Genomic DNA, 25927 nt, shown 5'->3' with positions numbered 1-25927 from the left:
TGTGTCCCGTGCAAATATTGTTTTGGTCGTTCTCACTAGGACACTAGTACACTGCGTTCCACAATACCTGAAAAAAGCACTAGTAAGCGTTTCTCATTGAATAGGGATGAACTGTACCGCAACAATAGGACATGGAAACGAGAAATGACTGATCCGGAGGGATTCTTGTGTCCATGTCCTGGTGTTGCGCTACGGCTAATTCCACTTTAATATATATCTGACCAACAAGTCCACCTAACCGCCCTCTTCTAGATATGTTGGTGACTGCTTGTATATTATCAGTTCGCACAGTCATTTTCCGGTAGGGAAGAGCTCTTGTCGAGCCGCGCGGACCCGCGGGAAGTTTTCATTGGCTGCACAGACTCCAGCGGCATCCTCGAACGGCAGCTCGAACAGCGCCCATCCCACTTGGCCAACGACGCCGTCGGAACTCAGGGCCCTGCTCACCGCACGCACCTGCACCTCACGAATAAACGCAGAAAACACTGCATTAACGCATTCATTCATTCATTCATTTACAGGTTCAATCAATTTGAGTCATGGGGAAAACCACCCTGCGAACTAAAGCAACGAGTAGACGACTTCAGCAGCCAATGACGCGAAGTCAACGACGCCGATGAGCAAAATTATCGCGTTGAGGAAGGGAAAGTAAGATACCAACATAGAGGCAAAAGCTCCTGAAATGCCATGTCAGGCGGAAGGCTGACATCAAAGAGGGCCATGTAACGACGTCAACCAAGGTCGGCACCAACTGGTCCACAGAGCATTAGGACTGGGAACCCTCCGCGTAGTGCGAATGTTCTGGCTCCAGCACCTGAAACTACCTCCACGGGATGCGTATTTCCAATACAGCGGTACAGTAGGTACAGCGGGGCGTGGCACTTGCGGAGACGATGGACGTTTGCGCACAGGCGCGAGTAAGAGTGGGTGCGAGAGAGGAAATCTGGGGACTTTTGCTCCTTGAATATACGACTCTGCCTAGGCACCACCGAGGAGTTTCTTAGCGCGTGTTGTATGCGCTTGTCCCTAGGCGTGCCGGCAGAAGTCGCGGGGCGCGGTAGTGCTGAACTTAGCATTGCAAGTTGGCGGCTCGACGCAAAGATATTGATTCAATCGTGTCTCTTACTAATTAAAACAACGTGTTATTATTTCGCATTAATAGCGGCGTCTCCAGGACACCAAAGCGGCAACGGGGACATCAAAGCCAGAACCCGGACTGGTCCGTGGGTTGGGGCTCGCAGAGGCCTGCGCGTGCCAGGGGAGTACAAGATTGGTTGTCCAATATCGCGCACAGCCAATTTTTATGCGAACACCCCCTGGCACGCCCCCGGGAACAACCCCCGTGGCCCCAACCCACGGGCCGCCCTGCTTCGAGCTTTGCTCCCCCCGCTACCGCGTGGGTGCCCTGGAGATCCTGCGCCGCCTGCTTTAATATAACCTCAGGTGCTCTACTGAGGCCTGCGTTTGCCGGTTACATGTGCCCTCCTGTAGCAGTGCTTGTAAAAATTCAATCCAATCGTCGCGACTAAATAAGCGACCCGTGACAACACCAGTCAGGACCTTGCCCCTTCAGACACAGCGATCACCAAATGGGTCGTCCGTGCCCACTGCCTCACCGCGCGGGTAGCCAGCGGCGGAGCGTAAACAAACTGGACCGCACTCCGCAATGCCGGCATGCCTAGGGGACAAACGCATACAACACGCGTTAAGAAACCTCCTCTGTTCTGCTTATGTAGACTCGCATATTCAAGGTGCAAAGGCCCCCCAGATTTTCTCTCTCGCAACCGCTCTTACTCGTGCCTGCGCGGAAACGTCGAGCACTGTGAACAGCGCCACGCCTAGCCTTTGGCCTACCGGTGCCTACGTGGGCGGAGCCACCGACTTAGCCTGGGGGCTTCTGCCCTCAGGCCCTAGTTTCTCTGGACCAAAATAAAGTTCTTGCCATGCCATGCAGCTGTACCTACTAGCAATTGTAAAAATGTCTCCGGGATGGCACAGGCAACGAATGACGTCACCAGCCACCTCAAAGCCTTAGGACGCTCCCAATCTCCGAATCTACAGCAAATTCCAAGCGTCTGTCATTGTGGGGCCATCGCTGGCAGCCCTTATGTTCTTCTCAGCACCGTCCGACTGTGAGATGCTTTAAACCTGTCCATCTCAGCGAGTAGTCGTTCCCCTTGCTTAGGCTCGAGGTACTATCGCCTCATCCAGTACAGAGGGCCAATATTCGTAACATCGCTGCAGTTCTTTACGCATGAAGGTCAGTGCAGCTGACCGAAATAAGTTGTTGAAAATGAAGTGCATGTTATACTCCTTGCAATGCACAGGACATCAAAATAGCGCCAGCACATTCCGAAACGTGCCACTGTACCATTTCATCCTTGCTCAATTCCATTTGAGCAGACAATAATATACACGCTAATAATAATAATAATAATAATAATAATAATAATTTCTTTATTTCCATCAGTGATGGAGGCGACTGCGGGTAAAAGTCGCTTAGAGGCAAGCGACTTGACTAGAGCCCGCAGCCTCCTTTACAAGGCAAACAGCGATTGAAGAGGATATATATATATATATATATATATATATATATATATATATACACGTAGCCATATATCAGCCATATATATATATATATATATATATATATATATATATATATATACATAGCAATTGACTACATGTGAAATACGCAGAAAAAATAAACGCAAAAACACAAATTACCTGAAAAACGCTCTTCAATTATTTAAGAAAGAATGAGTGACAAAATGTTCACGTAAAGCTCGTACATCAGTTATATCAATATCAAGACTTGATTTCCGAAACAAATTTAAAGTGTTGGTAGTGTGTATGATATATTTTGTGTAGAATAATTGGCTCGCGGAGTGACCACCTTCCACTGTTCCGTACACCTTGTCATGTAAGAATGTGTGTTCCTGCTGAGATTAGATAACTCATGAAGAACCTTTAAATTATCCTTTACCTCCCATTCGAAAGCTTGACTTAACTTGTAATTATACAGGTTAAACACGGGTATTATATTTACTTTCGGAAATAAGTCTGATGTGTGGGCATTGTAAGCTAAGTTAAATAGTGCTCGAACAATTTTTTTTCTGAAATATATGTATCTTCTTTAGATTCGTAGGTGATATGGTACCCTACGCGAGCAGACAGTAATAAGGTGTAGAAAAAAATAGGGTGTTGTAAGCAAGAACCATGATTCTGTAAGGTAAATGTCTTCCATATGTCAAACACATGATTTCGTTGATATAGCGTTGACTGCGGCGTACAAAAGTATTTACACGCAGAACTACACCGACGTATATATGCACAGTACAGTGCCTAAGAATTTCGAAAAAAAAACTTTGCAGCTGATGCGTAGCCTAATTTTAGTTATAGGCAGTACGCAGTGTGTGGCATACACAGATAAGGAGATCTTATGCTCGATTGAACTGATCTGGACAAATAGGGTACGGAAACCTCCACGGAAACGGAAAATACGTAGCGCAGTCTTTTGCACACGCAACGCAAGCAATGTACAGACTGCCACACGGAAGGCAGACATTGAACAAGCTATCCTTTCGGGCTCAAAATGCATCTCGCTTCAGCACTCCTAGGAGTGTTGAAGCTATTCTTGAACGTATTCTAAAATCTACCTCGACTCAAAACTAAGCTCCGTAGGCGTGTTTCACGAAAGCGCCATTTTAACTTTTCCTCTCTTCTCCTCTAATCCTCCTCTCAACAGGAGCGCCGCTAGCACCTTCAAAATGTAAAAAAAAAACAAACAAATAAATTATGTCGCACTAATTTATTACAAGTAGAGTTGGGCGAATTTCAACTTTTTTCGAATACGAATCGAATACGAAAAATAAGTATCGAACACCGAATCGAATGTGAAGTATCAATCGAATCAAGTGTAGACTACCTAGAAAAATTGCACACCACGTATCTACTGACTAGTGCGAAAAGGAGCTATATATCAGGTGCTAGGGATGAATTTAAAATTATTTTGTTTCAGAAATACTGCCGACCTCTGATACGAGGCCTTAGCCAGGAATGGGTCATACAATGAAAAAACACAGCGGGTAGCAGTAGTAATAATAAGAGTAATAGCTGTGCGGCAGCAGGACACCATGGACGAGACGACTTTGATTAACTTCTGAATACTTATGCACAGAGTGACAGTCTTTCGCTTAGGAAGAAACAGCAAAATAAAAACAATATTTGAATAAACTCTAGTACCTATACAATAGAGAAAGATAAATGTAGGTCGCCTGGAAATACAGAAAATAAGTAACTGTGCGAAGGATAACCGAGAGCACTAAAGATAAGCGAGAGAATCGATGCAGAGTGCGATAACGAAATGCTGTTTGAAGGCATGCAGAAAGTATCATGAAAGTGAGAAATAATTTGGAATAGGGTACAGATTCGTTATGCAAAATGTCAAAATTAAATAAAAGAGGGAAAGAGGAAAAACAAGCGCTCTTATTGTTGGTCCACCATAAACAGAATTGACTGAACGGTTGTGCAGCCGACCGTATCTGCAAACAGGGCGTTCCAATCACTGACCATGCCCGGAAAAAAACAAAATTTTCATTGCTTGTGCTCCACAGGAAACTACCTCAGTTTTTCCAATGCTATGGTTGCGTTGAGTGACGATGGAATCATTTATATACGCGTTCTTATTTATTGGTAGCTTTTCTTAGTAAAATAGGTACATATACTTTAGCCGGTCAGGTAATCGTGTTGTGTGTAGTGTATCCGGGTGAGCGTTCTTTAAAAGTATGCTGAGGCATGTATAAGCGAACTGTAACAATTTCAGACAAGCCGTATAGCCGTATGAATTATTTCGTTTTTTTTTTTTTTTTTTTAATCTTCAGTTGCCTGTGGGGATTCCATACCACAGATTCTAGGACTGAACGAACAAAAGCTTTTTACTCAAGTCGCTTTAATTTAGAGGCGGATCCACGCAAACATCTTCTTAATGAACTTAAAAAAAGGGGTACCACCGAAACACAAAGGACGCGCACACAAGGAAAAAGCGTTAGACACGGACGGACGCTAGACTTTCAGCTGTACTTTGTTGGAATTCCAACTGCTGCACGTAACATTCGACGCATGCGCATCTCCAACTCCTCCCAAGACATGTGCATTGATAACACCTCGAAAAGTACCTTGCCGCACGAAAACAGCCGACGCATGCGAAATTTCTACTCCTCCCAAGACCCATGCATCTATGTCAGTTTTTAATCACCTTTTACCTGCCCAATTGGTAAGCACGTTCACTGTGGGTGAACACAAATGCGCATCGCTGACAATATTTTCTTTCTCCTTTCCAAAGTGAAAATCTTCCGAGATTTCTCGCTCGTATCTAGTCTTAGTCCTCCCTAAAATGGCCCCCTGACCAAACAGTGGCGCACTTTTTTTGCACTTCTTGCAGCTGCTGCAATGAACTGCCAGATTGCTTGCCTGGTCCCCGCTTAAGGATGCGTTATGTTCTTTCAGACGCTTATTACCACAGCTACCTGCCTGGCCTATATAGACTTCCCATAGCTCTCTTTTAAATGTAAGCAACACGCTCATTACACTTAATATCGGTGCTGAACTTAATACCTAAGCCTTTATAGGTTTAAACAAAAGACAGTTTTTTTACTGTTGATTGATTATTAAAATAGCGAAGGAAGTACCCCAGTGACCTTTGAAGAATTCCTGAATTAACCTGTTGCGAACGTAAGTCATCGATAACAACCATTTGATTTCGGAAATAAAGGTAGGCCTCAAATCATGAAACCAGAGAATTATTTTTCAGTACAGGTTTCAGTATTGCCGAAAAATTCCGATGGGATACGCGATCGAATGCTTTCTCGGAGCCTGGAAATACCATATCAATTTGGTCTTGCTGTCTGGGACCGCTGTAATATCATGAACACCTTCCAGTAATTGTGCAGCCATTAAAAAGCCTTTACGGCTGGTCGCTAGTGAAATTGTGCTCTTCAATAAAAAGTAATAGGTGCTTGAATATGATCTGTTCTAACGTTTTTGCCCATGAGCACAGCAGGGAAATCGGTCTGTAGGAAGACATGATAGAGGCGTTGTTTGTTTGCGATATGGAAATATTGTTTGCAAACTTCGAGTTGCTTGGAAGCTCACCCTGTGGCAATAATTTGTTAAATATTATGTAAAAAAACTTTGAGTCACATTCATCCCATATAGCAAGAAAAGCGTTAGGTCTGCCGTGAATGCGAGAGGACTTCTTTGAGTCGATGTTAAGAAGCAGCGACAGAATTCCTTCGCCAGACATGACGATCTTACTTATAGGAAGTATACGGTAAGCCGCATAGAACATGGCATCCCACCATCATCATCAGTGAACACTGAACATAAAAATCTCGTCAAAGCACTTAGCGAATCTATCTTTGTTAGTCACAATAGTCCCATTTACGGAAATGACATAACATTTGCAGAGATGTTGAGGGGCGACTTCTTCCTAGGGCAGAAGAGCTGCCAAAATTTTGCTTGAGACGAAAGAAGCTTTTATAGTGACATTATGATAATATTTTGCTTTCTTGATATTGTCTTTCAACTTTCTGCACGCGACGCAGGCTTTGTGCACGCTAGGCACAGATGGATTTTTACTATGTTGTTTTCTTTTCTTCTTCGCCTTTTGTTACGAGCGTACCAATGATTTAGTAATCCATTGGCTTGCATTTCTTATGAGTTCTACAATTGTTGGTGCAAACTCACAACTGCGCTGAAATACAAGGTTCTTGAAAAAAAGCACCAAGGATCATTAACAGTACATGTTCTTGATTAAGAAAACATGGTAAATCGAGAAAATGTCGAAGTCTAACATGTGTAGTATTTCGACGTCATTAGCCGGTAAGAATATATGACACCCGCCGTAGTTGCTCAGTGGCTATGGTGTTGGGCTGCTGAGTACGAAGTCGCGGGATCGAATCCCGGCCACGGCGGCCACATATCGATGGGGGCGAAATGCGAAAACGCCCGTGTGCTTAGACTTAGCTGCACGTTAAAGAACCTCAGGTGGTCGAAATTTCCGGAGCCCTCCACTACGGCGTGCCTCATAATCAGAAAGTGGTTTTGGCACGTAAAACCCCATAATTTAATTTTAAGAATATATGACCATGCGCTCCTGTCTTTTTGGCTTCTAGTCACTTCCTTAATCATGACATTCACAAACACCAATTTATGATGTGATATTTCATACAACAAATGACTAACAAGGAAAAAATGCAAGGTCGATGGCACTGAATTTTGGGTGAGCGTGGGTTCCTTAACTAGTTGAGTTAGATCGCTAAAAAGCACAATATGAACGAAAGATTTAGCTGCATTTGATGTCGGTTCGGGAAAACTTGTATTCCACTTTATAATACGGAGGCGGCATCATCTGTATTCTGAAATTGGCCTCAAAGTAAAGATTTTCCTTAACTACATTTGTGGAGATGATGACGACGATGTTTTGGAATCCAATTCGAAACGGAGTGTCGACCAATCGTCGCCTATCTGCTTTAACTAATAAAGTAATTTATAGAAAGTTATCAGTCTATCATGTTGTATTTCTTCTTAAAAGCTTAAATACAATATTACTCCTTTTTATCACCAGAACTGCACGAACTACCTCCCAACACTTTCTCAGGCTTCTTGCAAACAAGCTCTCCGAGAATTAGTGACTACTCTATGACTAACTTCCGACAAAAAAACTAGAAATTGGTTGCCCAAAAAATGTTACGACTTTGTCGGAAAAGAAAGAAAAAGCTGCCGCGTCACTAGTTTGCCTAAACAAATGTAAATGCCCTCGTAGCAAAAAAAAAAATCGCAGTTTCGCAAGAAAGGCATAGTAGCGATTGTGATAGCGAATTAGAAGGCAGCAATACGAGTAAGGATAGTAGTTTTATATCAGCCGTATAAACTAGGAAACATTCGCTTACTAACTAAAGTAACAAGCATGGTGTCAGCGTACGCATGCAAACATGAACCCATCACACTCGATGACCGCGGACACTCGCTTTAAAACACTGGCGTGATGAAGTGCGGCAGCAGCAGCGAGCAAATTCAGTGACCGTCATGCTGTCTATAAGCACAAACACCTTACGCACAACACAGTGGTTGCTCAATTCCGCGACGCTGGCGTTTGGGCCCTTGAAAACGAAGCGCGCGATTCCTGCTGTCGTTCGGATAAGGCGCCAATGGCAGGGCCCATGAAAAGCGGGTGGTATTAGTTGGGGGTGATTTGGTGGCGTTATTTCTGAAGTGGCCATCGCTATGGAGCCAAAGCAACGCCGTTTGAAGTTGTTCGTCAACATTTTATGGTCCGTTCAGAGACAAATACTGTGCGCCTGTGCGTGGCATTCATTATTGTAGTTCCCGCCAAATCCAAATGCCCAAAGCTGCTTCCCCGTAACAGCTTGTCTCGTTACGCGTAATTGGGTAACGGAAAAAGTAATAGAATTTCAGGTAGCGCTACCGAGACAACACTACGGTCGATCAATTACAGCACTGCAAATATGCAATTGCTTAAAATTAAGTGCATGTTATTCATGACGTACAATATTTGTTAGGCTTTCCATACATCATAAAGTTCGCTTATCACCGACGCATTCATCGTGAACTTCTGGATGGCTCACTCGTCTTCTCATTGGCCGACCTTCCCAAGCACAATGCCACACGCGGCAGCATGCAACAAAGGCCAACTATAACCCAGCTCAGCAAACAGTCTACTATTTTAGAGGTTATTAACTTCCTAAGCTACAGCGGCATAAGTATACTTCGCTGTACGGTACCTAGTCTATAAAAAATGTCGAGTGTCAAATTTCTAATACATATTCAGGAGATCCAGAGATGGGAGAGTTGGCACATTTTGTGAGGCTCGTTAATAGCTCAGTAAGCTTTCTTGTTCTATTATTCAACCTTTCTCGTCCTTATTGCGCTGTAACTAAACCCGAATATGTATTTTTCTTTCGTTTTGTCGCGCTCTCTTGCTTCTATCTGAAAAAAAAGTTGCGTTTCCATAGGTTGCATGTATTGGCACTCTTCCCTAATATTTTTTATAGAAATGGCATTTGTTTTCCTTATAGGATCCGTTACGGTTCTGAACATTTAGTTAGTAGTCATCACGAATCAGCAGTCCGGGACTTACATATGCTATTCTAAACTTCATCCTAGCGACTTGTCCATTTGCCTACGTTATTGCAACTGCACAAGAGTCGCCATGCACAAGAGGCCACCGTTTGCTCTTAAAGCAACAGCAAACAATGATTTTAAATCGAGCTAGATCGATAGGATATTTGTGTGGAAGTCTATCATCGTTGTCAGTCTACTGATATGTCACTTCGTAGCGTACAACATTGCCGCCGAAGGTCCCACTGCCACTCCTCAATTTGAACCACACGCGCCAAAACAGACGAGTCCACGTTGCTTCCACACGACTTGAGCCAGTGCTGATGTCATACGAAAGGTACCACAGTCCACCTACCATTGGCGCCACTCCGATTTTCCATTTTCTTTTTTCTCGTTTATGAAAGCTCTGTTTCGCTACGAATGACGAATTCGTTAGTGCAAAAGACTAATCTTTCAAACTCGCTCAACTTAATATTTTCCTATGGTGTCTCTTTAATATTCCCGGCACACCACAGCACATCGCGGCCCGTCGCGCACACGGCAGCGCTGCTCACGCACCTTTTCGCGGACGCTCCGCGCGTCCTCGTAGGCGAGCAGCACTGAACCGCGGAGCATCACCGCGTTCACGGTCATGTCGGCCGCGTCGTACGTCGTGGGCTCGGCGCAAACGCTCTCCAACGCCAGAGGACGCTCCTGCTCGCAGTCGTCGCCCAGCGTCTGCGACCCTACGGCGGGCCAGTACGCGTGCACGGCTAGCGTCAGGGAAAGTGCCAGCGGTAGCTGACCATCCCAGCCGAGCTTCACCAGCTGCACCACGGAACTCTGCACATGTGCGCGCTCACTCAGGAGACGGGGTTGATGGACGCAGTTCCCACATGTCTCGTGGACATTTGAACGCTTTGGCGTTCCCTTATCATTCCACGTTAGCTGTAACTGCGAATAAGAGGCACGTACTTTTGATTCCTCGCTCATTCGCTCGCTCACTCACCGTCCAGAGCGGTCGGTCGGTTGGTCGGTCGGTTGGAAATCTATGCAAGGCTAGCACGCATAGCAAGCACACCTGAAGAGGCAGTGTCTCGCAAGTGTTGTCAAGGTAACAACTTCATTATCTTATTTATGTCTACTGCAAGATGACGACCTCTCCCAAACGAATATCCAATTACACCTCTGGAGCATTAGCTGATTCCATCACACAACGTGATTATGACCGCGAGCCCTCGGAGAGAGAGCAACAAGCTGCCAATTAAATCTGCTCCAATGACGACATAAAGATTTCTGTGCCGGCGCTGCGAAGCTTGTCTCGCATACGTGTTTCATCATGCTCGGTCACTGGATCTGCAAGTGGACGAGTCCGCGGCTGCTGCATTTTGTTTGAGCGAAATTAGTTTTTTGCGTCGCGCTCAATATAGCTTCCTATCATTCGCGCTTCCGTACGTTAAGAGGAAGCTTTAGCTCGGGCCCAACTCCGACGCGGCCTATTCAAATACATGTAAAACGCAAAAACGTTTTTATGAGATAACTCCTGGACCGATTTTGATGAAATTTGTTGCATTTGAAAGAGGAAGGTAAATTCTAGTGACTGTTGGAAGCGGAATTTCGATTTCGGGCTTGAATTTTCTTAAAACGATTTTCAAATATTTGACCGTTAGAAAAAAATAGAAGCACGAAGTTTACAAATTCATAGCTCTGCAGCAAGAACTGTTCTCGTGGTTCTGTGAACGGCATCCATTAGATCATTCAAAGCGGACAAATTCAATATGTCATCTTACATTTTACGTGAATTTGTAACGTCGGTTACAACGGTTTTGCAAAAGTTGTATTTCCCTATGATTAAATTTTTTTTATATTCTTGTGTAACATATCAATTTTGTCCGATTTGGATGTACTATTACATGCAATTCACAGAATTGTATTATCATTTTTAGTGGATGAGTTACAGAGTTGTAAACTTGATAGTTTCGTTTTTTGAAAATTTTCGATTTTTGCCAATTTTTAATAAAAAATTGACGACCTAACTCAAAAATTCGAAACGAACAGTCACTAGATTTTGAGTTTGTCTTTTAAATGCAACAAACCTCGTCAAATTTGGTGCAGTGGTTGCCGAGAAAAACGAATTCTCCTTTTGCATGTATTTAGATAGGAGCACTCGAGCTAAAGCTTCCTCTTAACCTAAAAGTCTTGAAGGCACGCACATCAAAACGTCCCACAAAGATGCTCGCGTTTAATGTACGTAAGGCGACAAACACTATTCTAAAGCCGTCTACCTTTCCCAGAGAAATATCGGCGCCCTGGCTGCCTCATAAAATTGGCAGTGGCTTAGCTCGGCTATGCCAGGATATACGTAGCGAAAGCTAAGGCATAGCATGATCAGCCTTGGTTATACTTGATTGCAAGTCCAGGTTATTCTGGCTGTCTAGCTATGTTACGGCGTTTAGCCAGTCGTGCGGCGCGCTGATTATCTGTTTCCTGGGCGATTCGTTTCCTTTTCATCTCGTTCCGATGTCGATTCCAGGCCTCCTCCTGCTTATCAGAATTTTCGCCGTCCATACTGCCGCCTCAACTGTGGTTGCGGCATACGCGAGCTTTCCTTTTCAATCCTCCGACATGTTATCCGGCATGCGACGCAGCTGGCGAAGCGAGCGGAGGCGAACGCAACGACGAGGAACGTGGTGTGAACACAGTGTCACGTCATGTGCCGCCTCGGAGCACGGCCACGGCGAAATCGCAAGATCGCGGCCAGTAAAGCTTTCGCTTTAAACATACGAAATTATGTCTACGAAGGCGAAAATGTGAGCCAAATGGACGTGCGCTGGCGCACGTCTTCAAGGCACAAACCGTCATTACTCGGGAGGCGCAGCAAACGCAAAGCGCGTGGGCAGAAGCTTTCACGCGCCGGCAAGCGTACGTGTAGTTTAGCCTTTAAAGTTACGCCTAATATTAACTCTCTCCGTCGCTCGTTCTACGGTTCCTAAATTTTATCCTCCAAGTTTCTGCCCCAGACGTTATTATTCGCAGAACGCAATATTCGTACATTTTTCAAAGGTAGTGGTAAGCTGCGGGTAATGACTTCGTGATGCTTGAAGTATGCGTTCGAACCCACTTTTTATCTTCCGTAATTTTCTTTATCAAGATCAGGGTTCCCTGTAAGTAATTGGTACTAATTGGCAGTGGCTTAGCTCGGTTATGCCAGGATATACGTAGCGAAAGCTAAGGCATACCATGGTTAGCCTTGGCTAATCTTGATTACAAGTCCGGGTTAGTCTGGTTGTCTATCTATGTTGCGTCGTTTAGTCAGTCGTTCGGCGCGCTGTTCGTCTGTTTCATGGGCGATTCGTTTCCTCTTCATCTCGTTCCGATGTCAAGTCCTCCTCCTGCTTATCAGAATTGTCGCCGTCCATACTGCCGCCTCAACTGTTGTTGCGGTGCAAGCGAGCTCTCCTTTTCAATCCTCCGACATGTTATCACGCATGCGACGCAGCTGGCGAAGTGAGCGGAGGCGAGCGCAACGACGAGGAACGTGGTGTGACGTCATACCGAGCGGCAGCAGCCGCAAGGCACGGCGCTGCGCAGCGTTGGAACACCTGTGGCTTGGTGCTACTAGTGGCGCATGCGCAGTAGTTACTGGGGAGCGAGAAAGAGAAAAATATCCGCGGCGAGGCGCGCGTTGTGACGTTGTGACTCGGAGCACCATCACGGCGAAATCGCAAGTTCGCGGCCAGTAAAGCTTTCGCTTTAAAAAGTATACATTTGCACAGATTCTACAGGCTGAGTGCCAACCATAAATTGTCGTTCTTTTGCCAGGCCATTGAACATCAGCTCTGTCTTCTGCATGCAAATCTTCAGACCTACTTCTCCATTTTGTCGGCTAAGGACATCAAGCATTTGTTACAAGTCATTTGCATCGTTCTTCAAGAGAACAATGTCATCTGCAAAGCGCAGGTTACTGAGATACTAGTTTTTGGTCCTCTCTCCTAATTCTTCTCAGTCTGATAATTTGAATACTTCTAAGCATGCATAGAATTTGCCTCCTTGCCTAATTATGACCACTCGGTGAAAAACTGGTTAATCAGGCGAATAACAAAGCGCACATGAAAGTAGGACTTATATTTTGAAATCTACATTTGAATTTAAACGTTCGCATCTAATTGAACCATTGACAAGATATGACATACATGCTCCAAGGCATATTTTCTTGATGTGAAATTTTTCAAATTTCAAATATGATTCTCTTTGGCAACTTTTCACCACCATATACACACAACATCAGGCACAGCGCTTGTGCAATCTACCACGCCAACGGTCAGCGGCCAAGAATGAATTCCGAGTGGTGCGGTGGTGGTGGTTGTGGTGGTGATGTCGCCCGTGCTGCTACATGCAGCTGCCACATATTACTCCCCACTTGCGCATGTGTACAGCAGTGACGAAACAAGGCGTTTCTTTTGCGTATCTGCACCCCTGACAAAACGAAAATAGGTGCTATGTGCAGAGGTTTGGAGAGAAAGCAGGATTACGCTCCCTCGCGCCCGCCTGCAGGCACAAGAGCGGCACAGGCGAACGGCAAACCTTACATACTTGTACACTTGAATGCTCTAATCACGTTACTGTACCTTAAGTTCTGCTTGCAAGTAGCTTAGTAACTTCCCAGTACTTTGACCGTCGCCAACGAACAGTGCTTGGCCACCTCGTACGCGCTAATGGTGTACAACCCGACCCGAGAAAAATCTGCGCACTTCAAGAACTTCCCTGTAACGTTATCTGCAAATGATATCCGTAGCTGTCTAGTGCTATGCTCACACTTCCGGCGCTACGTGGAGAATCTCGTGGACATAGTGAGGTCACTTTTTTTAGGCAAGACGTAACTTTTTTTCACGGGGGTCGGAAGAGGCTTCTGTATTCTCACACCTCATCAGCCTGCTCACGACTCCTCCGATACTCGCACACTTTTACTCGGCTGCGCCTACCGAGGTGCGTACCGATGCAAGGGGCCATGGAGTCGGTGAAATACTAGCAAACGCCAACGTTGCAATTAACCGTGTCATCGCCTACGCACGCCGCCTCTTATCAGCCGCTGAGCGCAATTATTCCATTACAGAGCGCGAGTGTTCGGCTCTCGTTTGGGCGGTTGGGAAATACCGAACCGACTTGTACGGACCTCCTTTGTCTGTAATAACCGACCACCACTACATGTGCTGTCCTCTCTCAAAGGCCCTTCCGGTTGGCTTGGTCGCTGGGCCCTGCGCCTACAAGAATCCATATTTGGTCGTCTACAAATCCAGCCGCCTGGCCCAAGATGCAGCTCGCTTGTCCCGGCTCCTGGTCAACAACGTGAGAACACTGATGAGGACACCAACAACTCTATTTTTCCCGTTTCGGACCCGATTCCCACCGGTGAATAACAAAGCCGCCACCATTCGTTGGAGGAAATCAACAATCGCCTCGAATCATCGCCTAACGATACATCCGTCCACAAATTTGCGATTCAGGAGGGTGTCCTATACCACCGCAATTGTCAACCTGACGTACCTCACCTCCTTACATTCGTGCGTAGACACTTACGATGAAGTGTGTTCACGGTACTGCATGATGCACCCACTTCCGCACACCTTAGTGTATCTTGCACCCACGACCGTGTCTGGCGTCGTTTCTTTTGGCCAGGTCTTGCACGCTCCTTCCGCCGTTACGTGGCCACTTGCGATCATGCCAACGTCGCAAAACACCTCCGCTGCTACCTTAAGTCAGCTGCTGGTCACCTTCAGTCAACCGACATACCCACGGAACTAATTTTTGCGATGGACTAGATCTTATTGTCCCTTTTCCCACATCCACCTTGTGAAACAAATGGATAGCCCTGGCTACTGGTTATACTAGTCGCTACGCAATTACCCGAGCTCTACGAGCCAGTTGTGCAACTGATATCGCGAAGTTGTTACGTGACGTCATATTGCTTCATGGCGCCCTGAGATAATTGCTCACTGACCGTGGCCGTTAGTTTTTCTCTCAAGTCGTCGCCGACGTACTGCGTTCTTGTTCTATTCGACACAAGCTGACCACTTCTTGCCAACCCCTGACCAAAGGCTTCCCGGAAAGCTTTAACCGCACTCTCCCAGATATGCTCGCTATGTTTGTTTCGCCGGACCACCATGATTGGCACCTTGCTCTTCCCTACGTAACTTTTGCATTTAATTCCTCTCGTCTAGATTCATATGGATTCTTGCTTTTCTTCCTAACGTACGGACGAGTGCCGATTTTACATCTGGACACCGTGTTCCCACCATCTGCCGACTCCACTAGCAAGTAGGCTCGTGATGCCATCGAGCGTGCTGACTACGCCCGTCAGCCTGCGCGCACCCGGCTTACGGCGGCACGATGTAATAAGCCACGCTGCTAACTTGCTTTGCACCGCGACGCGACTACCCCTCCTGGTGCGCTTGTGCTTCTCTGGTCCCCTTCCGGCCGTGTGGGCCGCTCCGAAAAGCTTGTCTCTCGGTACACGGGACCATATCGTGTGCTGCGCCAGGTAACACGTGTTAGCTGGGAGATTGCCCCGGCCAGTTTTATTTCGTCTCTCTCCTTAGGTCCAGTGACGTCGTTCACGTATCAAGACTCAAGGTCATTTACTATGGTTTCGACGACTCTCTTAGAGCTCCTGGACGATGGTTCTGCCGCCGGGGGTAATGCTACGGAACAGTTACGTCAGTGACTATCTTGTTTGACCAATCTTGGTTGGTTACGTCTATCATGACTGCAGAGACCACAACGCTATAACCTGGCACGAGCTGTTCGTTCTAGGCAGTGCTAAGTGCATATGGCGCTTCTAAATAAACCTGTATAAAGTCATTCCCATGTCTCTTTCCATGTAACAATATATAGAGCATGACTCCAGCGATGAAGCATCAGAGATGGCTAATGCGTTTGAAGAGCGCGCTAGCACGGCCGGCTTATATGACTAGCCATAGCGAGACCATGCATTCTCTCTAATAGATGGCTCTGGCATCGTACCTCCTTGGTCATCGAGAGCTTGCAATAATTGACTGGCGGGCCAGTTTTTTCACCACCACAGAAAGCCAGCGCTACAAGGCGGGACAAGATAACAAAGAGCACACAGACGCTGCGCCTACTAGGAAGTGTATCCAACTTATCACGCTGTGCCTTTTATGCAGATACAGGGCAGCATTAACGAGACCAACAACCCAAGTAAAAAAGAAATGCGGTGGGGTAATTTGGCCCATGTGGCTCCTGACAGCTTCCGCAAGCAATTTAATCGCCTTTTGTCTGTGGTATACACCTCGGACATGCGCTGGTCTCTGTTGCAGAGAGTTTACCTTCGAAGCGCAACGACACCGGTTGAAACTCTAGGAGGCAAGGCCGTAGGGAAAAGCTAGTACGGGTGCTGCATTACTTGCACAAGATATCAGCCAATCTTAAAGATATTAGCGAAGGTGCGAGTCTTAGCGTTGTTGTTTCAGCATCGTGTAAGCTAACTGATCTGTGCGCAAATATTCATACTGACACGCACACGGCTGGAGTGTACTAGATGTCTACGCGGAAGCACCGATTTGTGCAGCTTGTGCGGCAGGTAGTGCAATGTTTGGTTTTCATGTGTGGAAAACGACACGTCGGCCAGTCAGGCCGATGTGTCACCGATATTAGGAGAGAGCACAAGAGCGACGTAAGAAAACTTCCAATCTATGGAAATCTTGCACTATATATACTGTCACGAGTGCACATATTGGCCCGTGTTTTATGCGTATGAAGTATCACATAGACACCCTGATCAGAAGTATTCGACAATGTCAAGATTGATCGCGCCACTGTTGATTGCGCGAGCATTCGTTCACTGAAACTTTCACAGAAAGAAATATTTCTTGCGACGGCTTTGTAACAAGGATATCCTTGTGTGTTCTTTCTTAGTTCTTTATTTTTTAGATTGATTCTTGGTTTTGTTAATGCTGCCTTGGCTCCGTATAAAAAAAATACAGTACGATGATAAATGCATGCTGTTACTAGTCTGTGCACACCCTGTGTAGTCCTTCCGTCTTGTCCCGTCTTCCCGCGGTAGTTTTCGGTGATCCTTGAGAGGATGGTCCCATTTGCGGATGGCTCGTTCCTTTCCCAGCCACGTCAGCCGCATTCCGATGGCATCGAAGCGCAAGCACGATCCTGTACGCAGCTACATGTGGGCTCTTAGTAACTCCAAGGTGGTCGCAAATACGCCAACCACTACGGCGTCTATTACATAGCACCAGTGTTATGTACGAATTAGCCAATCTTTCGTCACTCTTGCCAGAGTCTTCATAGTAGGCCAACTTAGAGCCAAAGGAGCCAGCGCGTATTAGTAAAGTAAGCGTTGATCGTTGTATACCTACTGCAATTGATATCGCGTAAAAGAATACTCACAAGTGCAGTGGCGGTACCTTGGCCGTAGTCGTGCGGCATCCAGCTGCTTGATGGCTTGGTTCGACAGTGCTCCGCCATGAGTACGTGCGTCACCAAGATCAGTTCGTCAGCCCTGCAGTCATCACGCTAGTGTCAGTGAGCAGTGAGGCACCAGTGCCAAACGGGCCGTTCAGCAAGGTGGAATCACCACTTTATGAACGCGTTTCCAATCTATTTCAATGGGGATGAATAAAAAAAAAAAAACAAGACGCCCGTGTACCGTGCATTGGGTACATGTTAAACAACCCTTGGAAGTCAAAATTATTTAAGAGTCTCCCACTGCGGCGTCCCTCATAATCATATCCTGCTTTTGGCACGTAAAACCACAGAATATAATTTCTTCCAGTCTATTTTCCGCTCGGTTTGACTTGGCGTCATGGAATAAATCTTAAGCTTAGTTATGGCAGCTTACAACGTCAGCGTATAAATGTGCCCCGCGTTGTACAAACAGACATTTCCGTCAAAAGTACATCAACAATTTCTTTTTCTCGCCGCCGCTTTGAAACATACAACAAACTGCGGGCGCCACAACTCATGACCATGGCGTCAGATCCACCACGACCGTGGGTTGTGGTACTGGTACATCGTATACACATACGTGTAAACTGTATGGCATGCGCGTAGACACGAAGTAGACACATCCTAGATAACACAGACTGCGTAGTCACCGACGAACATTCCATTGCTCAATGCTTGTCAAAAAAAAAGGAAAGGTTCAAGGCCAAGTCGCGCTGTCTACACTACGCCATTGTTTCGGGCGCTGCATATGTGCTTGTTTCCTAACAAATCAACAACACATTTTTATAGTGCTGTGTGTAGTGCTAGCTACTGGTCACATCGGCTCTCCAATCAATTCCCGACTGATTCTGTCACCGTCCGGTAGCACAGGAGAAATACTACATGGCATTGCTGAAGTATCAATGCACGTCAGAGGAGCTCAGGAGCACTAGATTGTTTTGGATACCACCTCTGCATTGTCCCTTGTGATGAAACGTTCACGTTGAGAAGTGAACTGCTCTCCTAGCAGCACTTCATATTGGGTGAAGAGCTATGCGGCTCCTTAAAGCAAACATTACATTTTAGAGCCCAGCTCCTAGGCGCCCGTTGCTCAGGCGAGCGTCGGTGCCCCCGGCGTAACCGAGTGAACGACCGCAGCGAAGGATGAAAGAGCGAACGCGGAGCGCAGCGGTGAAATAAAGACGGAGGCCACTGCAGGAGGGTATGGCGAAAGTGTGAGGCGAAAAGCATGGTGCCGCGCAAGACGGGCTCTGCAGCGACGATGGTTACAAGATGGCGCCAGATTAGCGCGCGTCAGACATATGGAATCAAAGCGCTGCATGGGCGGAGGTCTATCTGGGGCAGCTGCTGTGAATTGCGCCCACGCGTCACCTACGCGCTGCCTCTCGCTATCTCCCGATTAACGAGGCAGTCGCGACCCACTTTGCTCCGCTTGCAACGCGACAGTTTGTCACCACCAGCCAAAATATCCTGAAATAAAAACCCGTATAGAGCTCCAATAAAATGTAGAGCTATGCTCTATATTTATGTATACTATAGAGATATGCTCCAAATTCAGATGACGTAGTATAGTGATCGTCCTTGCGTTTTATTAATTATAACATGATTCCTATTTAGTTTTAAAGCGGCGTGACAGTTGCAAAATATTGTGCTGGTGTCGTGTATCTTGTTTGGGAGGAATTCATCATAATAACCAGCCTGGCTACGCCCACTGCAGAGCAAAGGCATCTCCCATACTTCTCCAGATATCACGGTCGTGTGCTAATTGCGGCCATGTTGTCGCTGCAAGGCATGTAATAAGGAGGGAAGATAACCGGTGGTGATTAAGGGTTACGGACTGGATTACAAGAGATGGAAAGCGCAACAGGGGGCAGCAGAAAGTTAGGTGGACGGATGTGATTAAGAAGTTTGCTGGTTAACATGGACATAATTAGCACATGACCGGCGTAGTTGGAAAAGTATGGGAGAGGACTTTGCCCTGCAGTGGGCTTAGCCAGGCTGATGATGATGATGATGATGATGTTCTTGTGTGGGCAAAAAGCGCTACCGTTAACAATAAGCACCAGATGCCATCATCACAGCGGCAATCAACAAGTATGAAGCATTTTTACGCCGACAGGAATTGGCTTAAAATGTAATTTGACGAGAGCGTCCATCTGTGAGAGCGATTGCCATCCTTGTGGTCCTGTTGTCATTTAAGGGCCAATAGGAACGAAACTTACTTTGGCTAAATTCAAATTTGTTATGAAAATAGTAGTATGTAGCACTGGAAAAAGTCGCAGTTTTGCCCGGAAGGCTAATCATCCATTGCCATAGCAAATTGATGGGCAGTTATACGAAGTAAGGACACTAGTTTTATCGGCTGTATAAACGTGTAAACGCAGGCATACTAACTAACTTAACAAGCATGGTGTCACGCGCGCACAAGCAAATATGAACACATCTCAATCGTTGACTGACGAAACTCGCCGTCGAAATGCTGGCGTGAAGAAGCGGGGCATCAGCAGAGAGCGAACTGATCTTCGTGCTGCCTCTCACTTCAACGCGTACAAAGCGGCGAGAACACAGCGCACACGAAGCTATCAGCTCTCGGCGCACTTACACTTTGTGCTCATCGCAGATTGCTTTCAAGATAGGGCCCGCACGGCCGTGCTTCGCTGCGCCAAACTTCCCCCGTCCCCGAATTCCCCGCGTCCCCCTGGTGCCTTGCACTCGATAAGAAACGGCGCGCTTCCTTCCTGCCTTTCTCCCTCGCGCGCGCGAGATCAAACCACAATCCTCGCCTTACCCTCGCACACTTTCACTCGCATATACCACATGCGGCAAGCGCCCACAATGTTATAGCACTTGGGATTTATGTGGAACATCCCGGCGATGCCGACGGCGATAACGAAACTACGCCAGGACTGCCCATATAGTGGCTATCACAATACTATCATGATTAATCTGCAGGGGCGGCAATAGAAGTTCCCTGTTTTCTGCCGCCCAATAGCGATGTGACTGACTGTCAGGTGGAGGGCAAACAAAATGATGGATAGGTGGGCTAGTTGGTAATGCATTATAATAAAAACTTAGAGCGCTAAAAACACAAAATACGTAGAAAAATAAACACACCATACGCACTCATGTTCATGCTCAGGACAAACAAATGCCGGTGTATTCATAGGAAGCACACATGTTATATAAAGGTGGAAGGAGTGACTTCATATTACACCAGGCAATCGTGAGTCTTTCTACACGGCGGAGGCGTTACCGAACAGCGCAGCGCTATCAGAAATAGCCGGACTGAGACGACGCGTGGACCTGGTGATTAGCCGACATGACGCAATCCCAGCACGTCACCTCTGAGATTTTCAACGTGCCAAAAACGCCATCTAATCTCGGAGCTCATGCCGAGGATCCGGGTTTTTAAACATTCTGGATCGTGCGTCATTTCCGTCGGTTTTTTTTTTTTAGTTTCGCTGTCAAGAACGTCTATTTTTGTGAGTCTTCACTCGTACTTCGATTATGAAATGTTGCGTACAGGCTGCCGCATACAGGGCAGCAAAACTATTATTAACGAAACGAGTGTTTCGTTAATCATAGCGAAAATATTAGTCCAATTTGAGGGCGAACTTGGGCCCTCAAAAACAGGCTACACTCGAAGAACAATGGTACCGGCGAACACGATCGGCGGTGGTCGAAATCTGATGAGCGGGTCAAGAGCGTCGGCTTTTATACATACATTTCGCTCAAAGGGGAACTCCGGCGATTTTTTGATATCCACTGGCCTTCATAAAATTTTGGACATAGGTTCTCTTTTGCACTCTCATTATCTGCACCGAACGGTATATCTGCAAGTCATTTAGTTATTCTAAAAATGAATTTTAAAGATTATTTGCCTGTTCCTGACTCATTCCCACGAATGCATGACATTTTTACCGCACTTTTTCTTTTGCAGGACAACGGCCGATGATAATCGTTTATTTACAGACTTGATAACCGGTGCTTCTCTTCATCTTGCCGCGGCAAAATGCGTTGAGCTTGGGCACGTCAGCTTCCTCGCGCGTCAGCGACGCGTCAAAAGCAAACGGCGATCCTTCAGCACTCATATCGTCGCTGAAATGGTCGCTGTCTAGCTAGAAAGAGCTGGAAAAATTCCCCGTGTCGTCAGAAGACAATGACAGCTTCGCTTTCTTGGCGTTAGCCCCACGTGTACTGCTTGTTTAGCACACGTTCTGCGCATTTACGTTATGATAATATCCATTATGATGTCATTGACTCATCGTGGCGTCACACGTTGCAGCTACCCGTTTTGGTTTCGGTACCACTTTCAACGCTTATTAAAGTTATTTCTGAGTTCCTGAGCACACTGGACCACCCTACCGTGGCAGGACTGCCAATGCATTTGAAAATGACAATATCCTAATATTACTGCACTGTACTTGCTGAAATTATGCAGAATGATTGCGTTGTGGAGTCTACGTTGTTCAATGAAACACTCGCCACAGTTAAGTTTCTGCTTTTAAGGAAAAAAAAAAGTAAATTTGCCTTCTCTTATGGGGCTGCGAGATGCTGCCACGATGGCGCAAGCACTAACTTCTGTCGCCGCCTGCCGGCAGCTACAGAAAACAACCGGTCAGGGAGGGTTGCCATGTGTTGCCCCTCTCTGAACATACACGCGGCAAAGCTTAGTAGAATTTGCTGTTGGGCTAGTTGGCAACTCGTCATAATGAAGTAATTAGACGCACTTTTGCACTCCCGCATTCACGCACGCACCCACAAACGCATACACCCAAGAACATGTGCTAACGATTGGTTGCAACCGCAGTGGCGGAGTCCACGGAGACGCCGCGGCTGAGGGTGCTCTTCTCATTCATTTCCAAAAATTATTGTGGCAGCTGAATACAGTACAGTGGTAGCTCGTGGACCTTGAGTCATCTGACATCGCAGCAAGCACAGACGGAACACATTAGAATCGCACAAATTCGCAATGAAACCGCTACTGTTCTAAGCCGCCGTTGGGGGAAACGACAATCCGCGCAAACCAAAACGAGAACGAACGCGGTGCGGCACGCTGGTTGGACGCTACGTTCCTACTTCCCGATAAAACTGTCTGTGCACCACGAGTGCGGATATCCATGGATAGACTACCGATGCCCTCTAGACACAGGGTGCTCGCTGCACACAAACTAGGATAACCTTCAAATTTCTCTTATATACTTTGTCATATACCAATGCAACCATTTCCGATGCCGCACATATCACAAGTCGGTGGAATATTGCAGATCCCTCGGTTACCGGCCAGATATCTGCCCCAATCCCAAGCCGAACTTCTGTCCCCGCTATGGTCAGGAGGGCTAAACTCCCCCCCTCCCCCCCGTAACCATGCCTTTCCACCCAAATGCAAAATCTTTCAACAACATCACAACATGACCAGTCTCGACTGCAAGCAAAACATAAAACCGAACCTACCATCCTTCCACATTCTCCTACAGAGGGACAGTGATGCTCAAGAACAAAAACGAACATGGCACTCCGACTCTGACTCGGACTTCCCGGACCGATCGCCAACCAGCATCAGCTCAGTACAATCCACGACCAGCTTGCCAACTACTATAAGTTCCAAAAATCCTTCCCCGAAACGGTCTGGGAGATCCCGATCCCGATCTGGCTCTCGCACAAGGTACCTATCACAGAAGAACGCTACGTACACCGACATCGCCACCGGCATAAGACTTGACAGCGAGGTCGTGGACGTTTGCCGGAAACTTGAGGGAAAACTCGCCAGCCAGCAATCCCTCATTCATAAGTTCTTAGCGAGATTCAAAGAACAAGACACGATCATCAATGGGCCGAAAACGAAAACACATTCAGCCAAGACACCGCCATTGAAGGAGTCACGCCTCAAGCGACCCATAGACGAAGGCATTAAGACGGCATTGGTCCCCTTAGCCCAACTAACCACGCAGCAAATCCAGCATAATATGACCCAATTATTGGCTCAAGAAATGCAGAATTTCCATCTGAAATAAATACTATACACCGAACAGCAGCTCGCCCCTATTCACGATACACTCAAGCAGCTCACTTATCGTACCATGTATGTCAAACAGAACTATGTCACTAAGGCAACGCTTTAGCAACCCCTAAACAACACACAAATGTCCCCCAAAAAAGGCCACGTAAGCAACACCACAACGTCTTCCGGTCACACTCCAGGACCGCGATGTGGATATCAAGATCGATCAAGATGGCAACTAACCCCAAAGAAAAAACAGCACAACCCAAACGTTTGTGGCAATGAAACTGCTGCTCATTTCGCCCAAAATGAGCCAACCAGCAAAAGTTTACCAAGCAAGAAGAGCCCAACATCATCGCCCTTGAAGAAACAAACAGCCTTGGCATCCGCCTACAAGGATACAACGGCCACACCCTGACACACAGAACCGCCCATCTCGATTAAGAAAACTCTAACTAACCAAGAGCATGAGCTAACAGGCACAACCATCGAGGAAACTAGTAAAACAGCTACTCAGCAGAAAGGCGCAGCGAAGCCTTTACTTAATAAGCATCTACCGCATACCCAGGGACCACTTACCAGAATTAGATAAATTTATCAGAGAAGTGAAACACACCACTCGAGGCCCCAAACTTGTTATAATATTTAGTAAAGCAATGAACGGCGCTAGTTGGTGGACGTTCATGATTAGTAACACTAAGCGCAATATAATCATGATCGTTGTAATAGCAGACTTAAACGCACAGATATGGCATGTGGCGACTACTCTGCCGCCAAGAAATGAGCTGAGGTATGCGACGCAGCACAACATTGTATAACCTTCTAATATGATCCCTAATAACAACCAAAAATTGGCAACTGCGTCTCCAAAGACACTAATCCCACCCTCACTTTCACGGCATGCAAAAATCAGGCTGAGTGGACCAGGCTCGAGGAGAATCTGTGGCGCGACCACCACATTCTACAGCTGCAAGTCGCACACCACAATACCCCCACCAGAACGGGCCATGGCACGCCTTACAGACTGAAAAGCCTGCCGCATTCCCTGAAGACCTTCGAATACATTGAAGACTGATTCCGGGACCTCCTAAAACTAGCAGAAGCCCATTCCGCAGACATCCAACTAAATACTAACACGTCGGCAGCCGACAGCCGCCTCCTGCATCTCTGGAAAGCCGTAACAAGAAACCTCTTGAAACGCTGGTAAAAGAACAAGTATAAGCAGAAACCGAAACAATGTGTAGCCATCAAACCAAGAAAGCTGAAGAATTGAGATAACTTCTCGGCAGACAAGATAGACACAAAGTTTGCGATCAGGTGCCGTGCACGCTGTGCCCTATAAAGGCACAGCACATCCTACAGGCCCTCCTGGCAACTAGCCGGACCAATACGCAGCAAAACAAGACCGCCAAAAAATGCATACAATTGCATACGCGGCAAGTCCTCGAAGAAACTAGAAAGGAAACTTGTGCGAGTTCGTGGTACTTCATGCTTCAACAAGTAACAGCGCTAAACCGACAAGGACATAGGCAATGACGAACACGACATACAGCGCCGGTGTCGTGTTCTTATTTGTGTACATCCTTGTCTGTTTAGCGCGGTTACTTTTCGCAACCTGGAAGAGACAAAGTGCGAACTTATTGGAGACAAGATCTTGAACTCTCTGAACTCGAGTTTCTACTAAGGAAGGCCCAGCACAACGCTCGGTCGTTCTATGACGTTGCAGAGATACAAGAGCCCCTCGTCAAACTAACCCGTAATACTTCTCCAGGAAATTATAAAATTACCAACAAGCTACTTCGCGACATTAGCTTGGAATCGGGCAACTTCCCAGCAGCCTAGAAGCACTCCGAAGTAATTACGATCCCGAAATCAAACAAGTCACTCCAGATCGACAATCGGCAACCTACAGCGAGGCAAATTCTAAATGCCCAACAAAGACAGAACGCTGTGCTCCGTCATCTCACCCCTGCTTTCTAAAGTCATCATGTTGAAGCCCCAGGCGCAGCTCAGCTAAATCAAATACCTCAGTTACACGTCGTGTGCTGACGACCTCACACTCTGAACGAGAGTGCCCCCGAAAGGACAAGAGAACAATAAGACGTCTTAAGAGCTGGGAAGAGATCGACAGCGCCCGCAAGGCCAGCCAGCTAGAAAGTCTCAAACTCACGCTTACCGAGTCCCGATGCAGCCGAAGTCATCGCTCTGACAATTAGCTTATTTTGTTATAGCGCAAGCTAGACAAGGACAACAGAAGGCACATCTGACACACACAGCGCTACTTTCAACAACAGATTTATTTCTCGTTCTCGTCGCTATATATACACCCTC

General features: G+C 46.6%; 1 protein-coding gene across 3 annotated transcripts; it reads right to left on the bottom strand.

The window, feature by feature from the left end:
• Positions 1-110: 110 nt before the first annotated feature.
• LOC129383637 (uncharacterized) lies at positions 111-25927 on the bottom strand. Of its 3 annotated transcripts, XM_055068256.2 has the most exons (4): positions 25773-25927; positions 17539-17650; positions 9700-9963; positions 111-456 (listed from the first exon to the last, which is right to left on the bottom strand). In XM_055068256.2, exons 2-4 carry the CDS (start codon positions 17614-17616, stop codon positions 292-294), a joined length of 507 nt encoding a protein of 168 aa, XP_054924231.2. In that variant the 5' UTR covers positions 17617-17650; positions 25773-25927; the 3' UTR covers positions 111-291. The 3 variants fall into 3 exon arrangements, 2 of the variants coding, with proteins under 2 accessions (XP_054924231.2, XP_072146249.1); XM_072290148.1 differs by lacking the exon at positions 25773-25927 and having other exon boundaries at positions 17539-18278; XR_008611495.2 differs by lacking the exons at positions 9700-9963; positions 25773-25927 and having other exon boundaries at positions 17539-18278.

This window comes from Dermacentor andersoni, chromosome 8 (genome assembly GCF_023375885.2).
Source record: "Dermacentor andersoni chromosome 8, qqDerAnde1_hic_scaffold, whole genome shotgun sequence".
NCBI lineage: Eukaryota > Metazoa > Arthropoda > Arachnida > Ixodida > Ixodidae > Dermacentor > Dermacentor andersoni.
Note: the sequence above shows the minus strand (reverse complement) of the source record. Positions and strands in the feature narration are given on the sequence as shown.

What these genes read in the sequence shown, in the direction of transcription:
- LOC129383637 (XM_055068256.2), bottom strand. Translation starts at nt 17,616, where the DNA reads ATGGCGGAGCACTGTCGAACCAAGCCATCAAGCAGCTGGATGCCGCAC. An exon ending in AAGGTACCGCCACTGCACTT is followed by an intron (nt 9,964 to 17,538) that starts GTGAGTATTCTT and finishes GCACATGTGCAG; the next exon opens with AGTTCCGTGGTGCAGCTGGT. An exon ending in CGCGGAGCGTCCGCGAAAAG is followed by an intron (nt 457 to 9,699) that starts GTGCGTGAGCAG and finishes CGTGAGGTGCAG; the next exon opens with GTGCGTGCGGTGAGCAGGGC.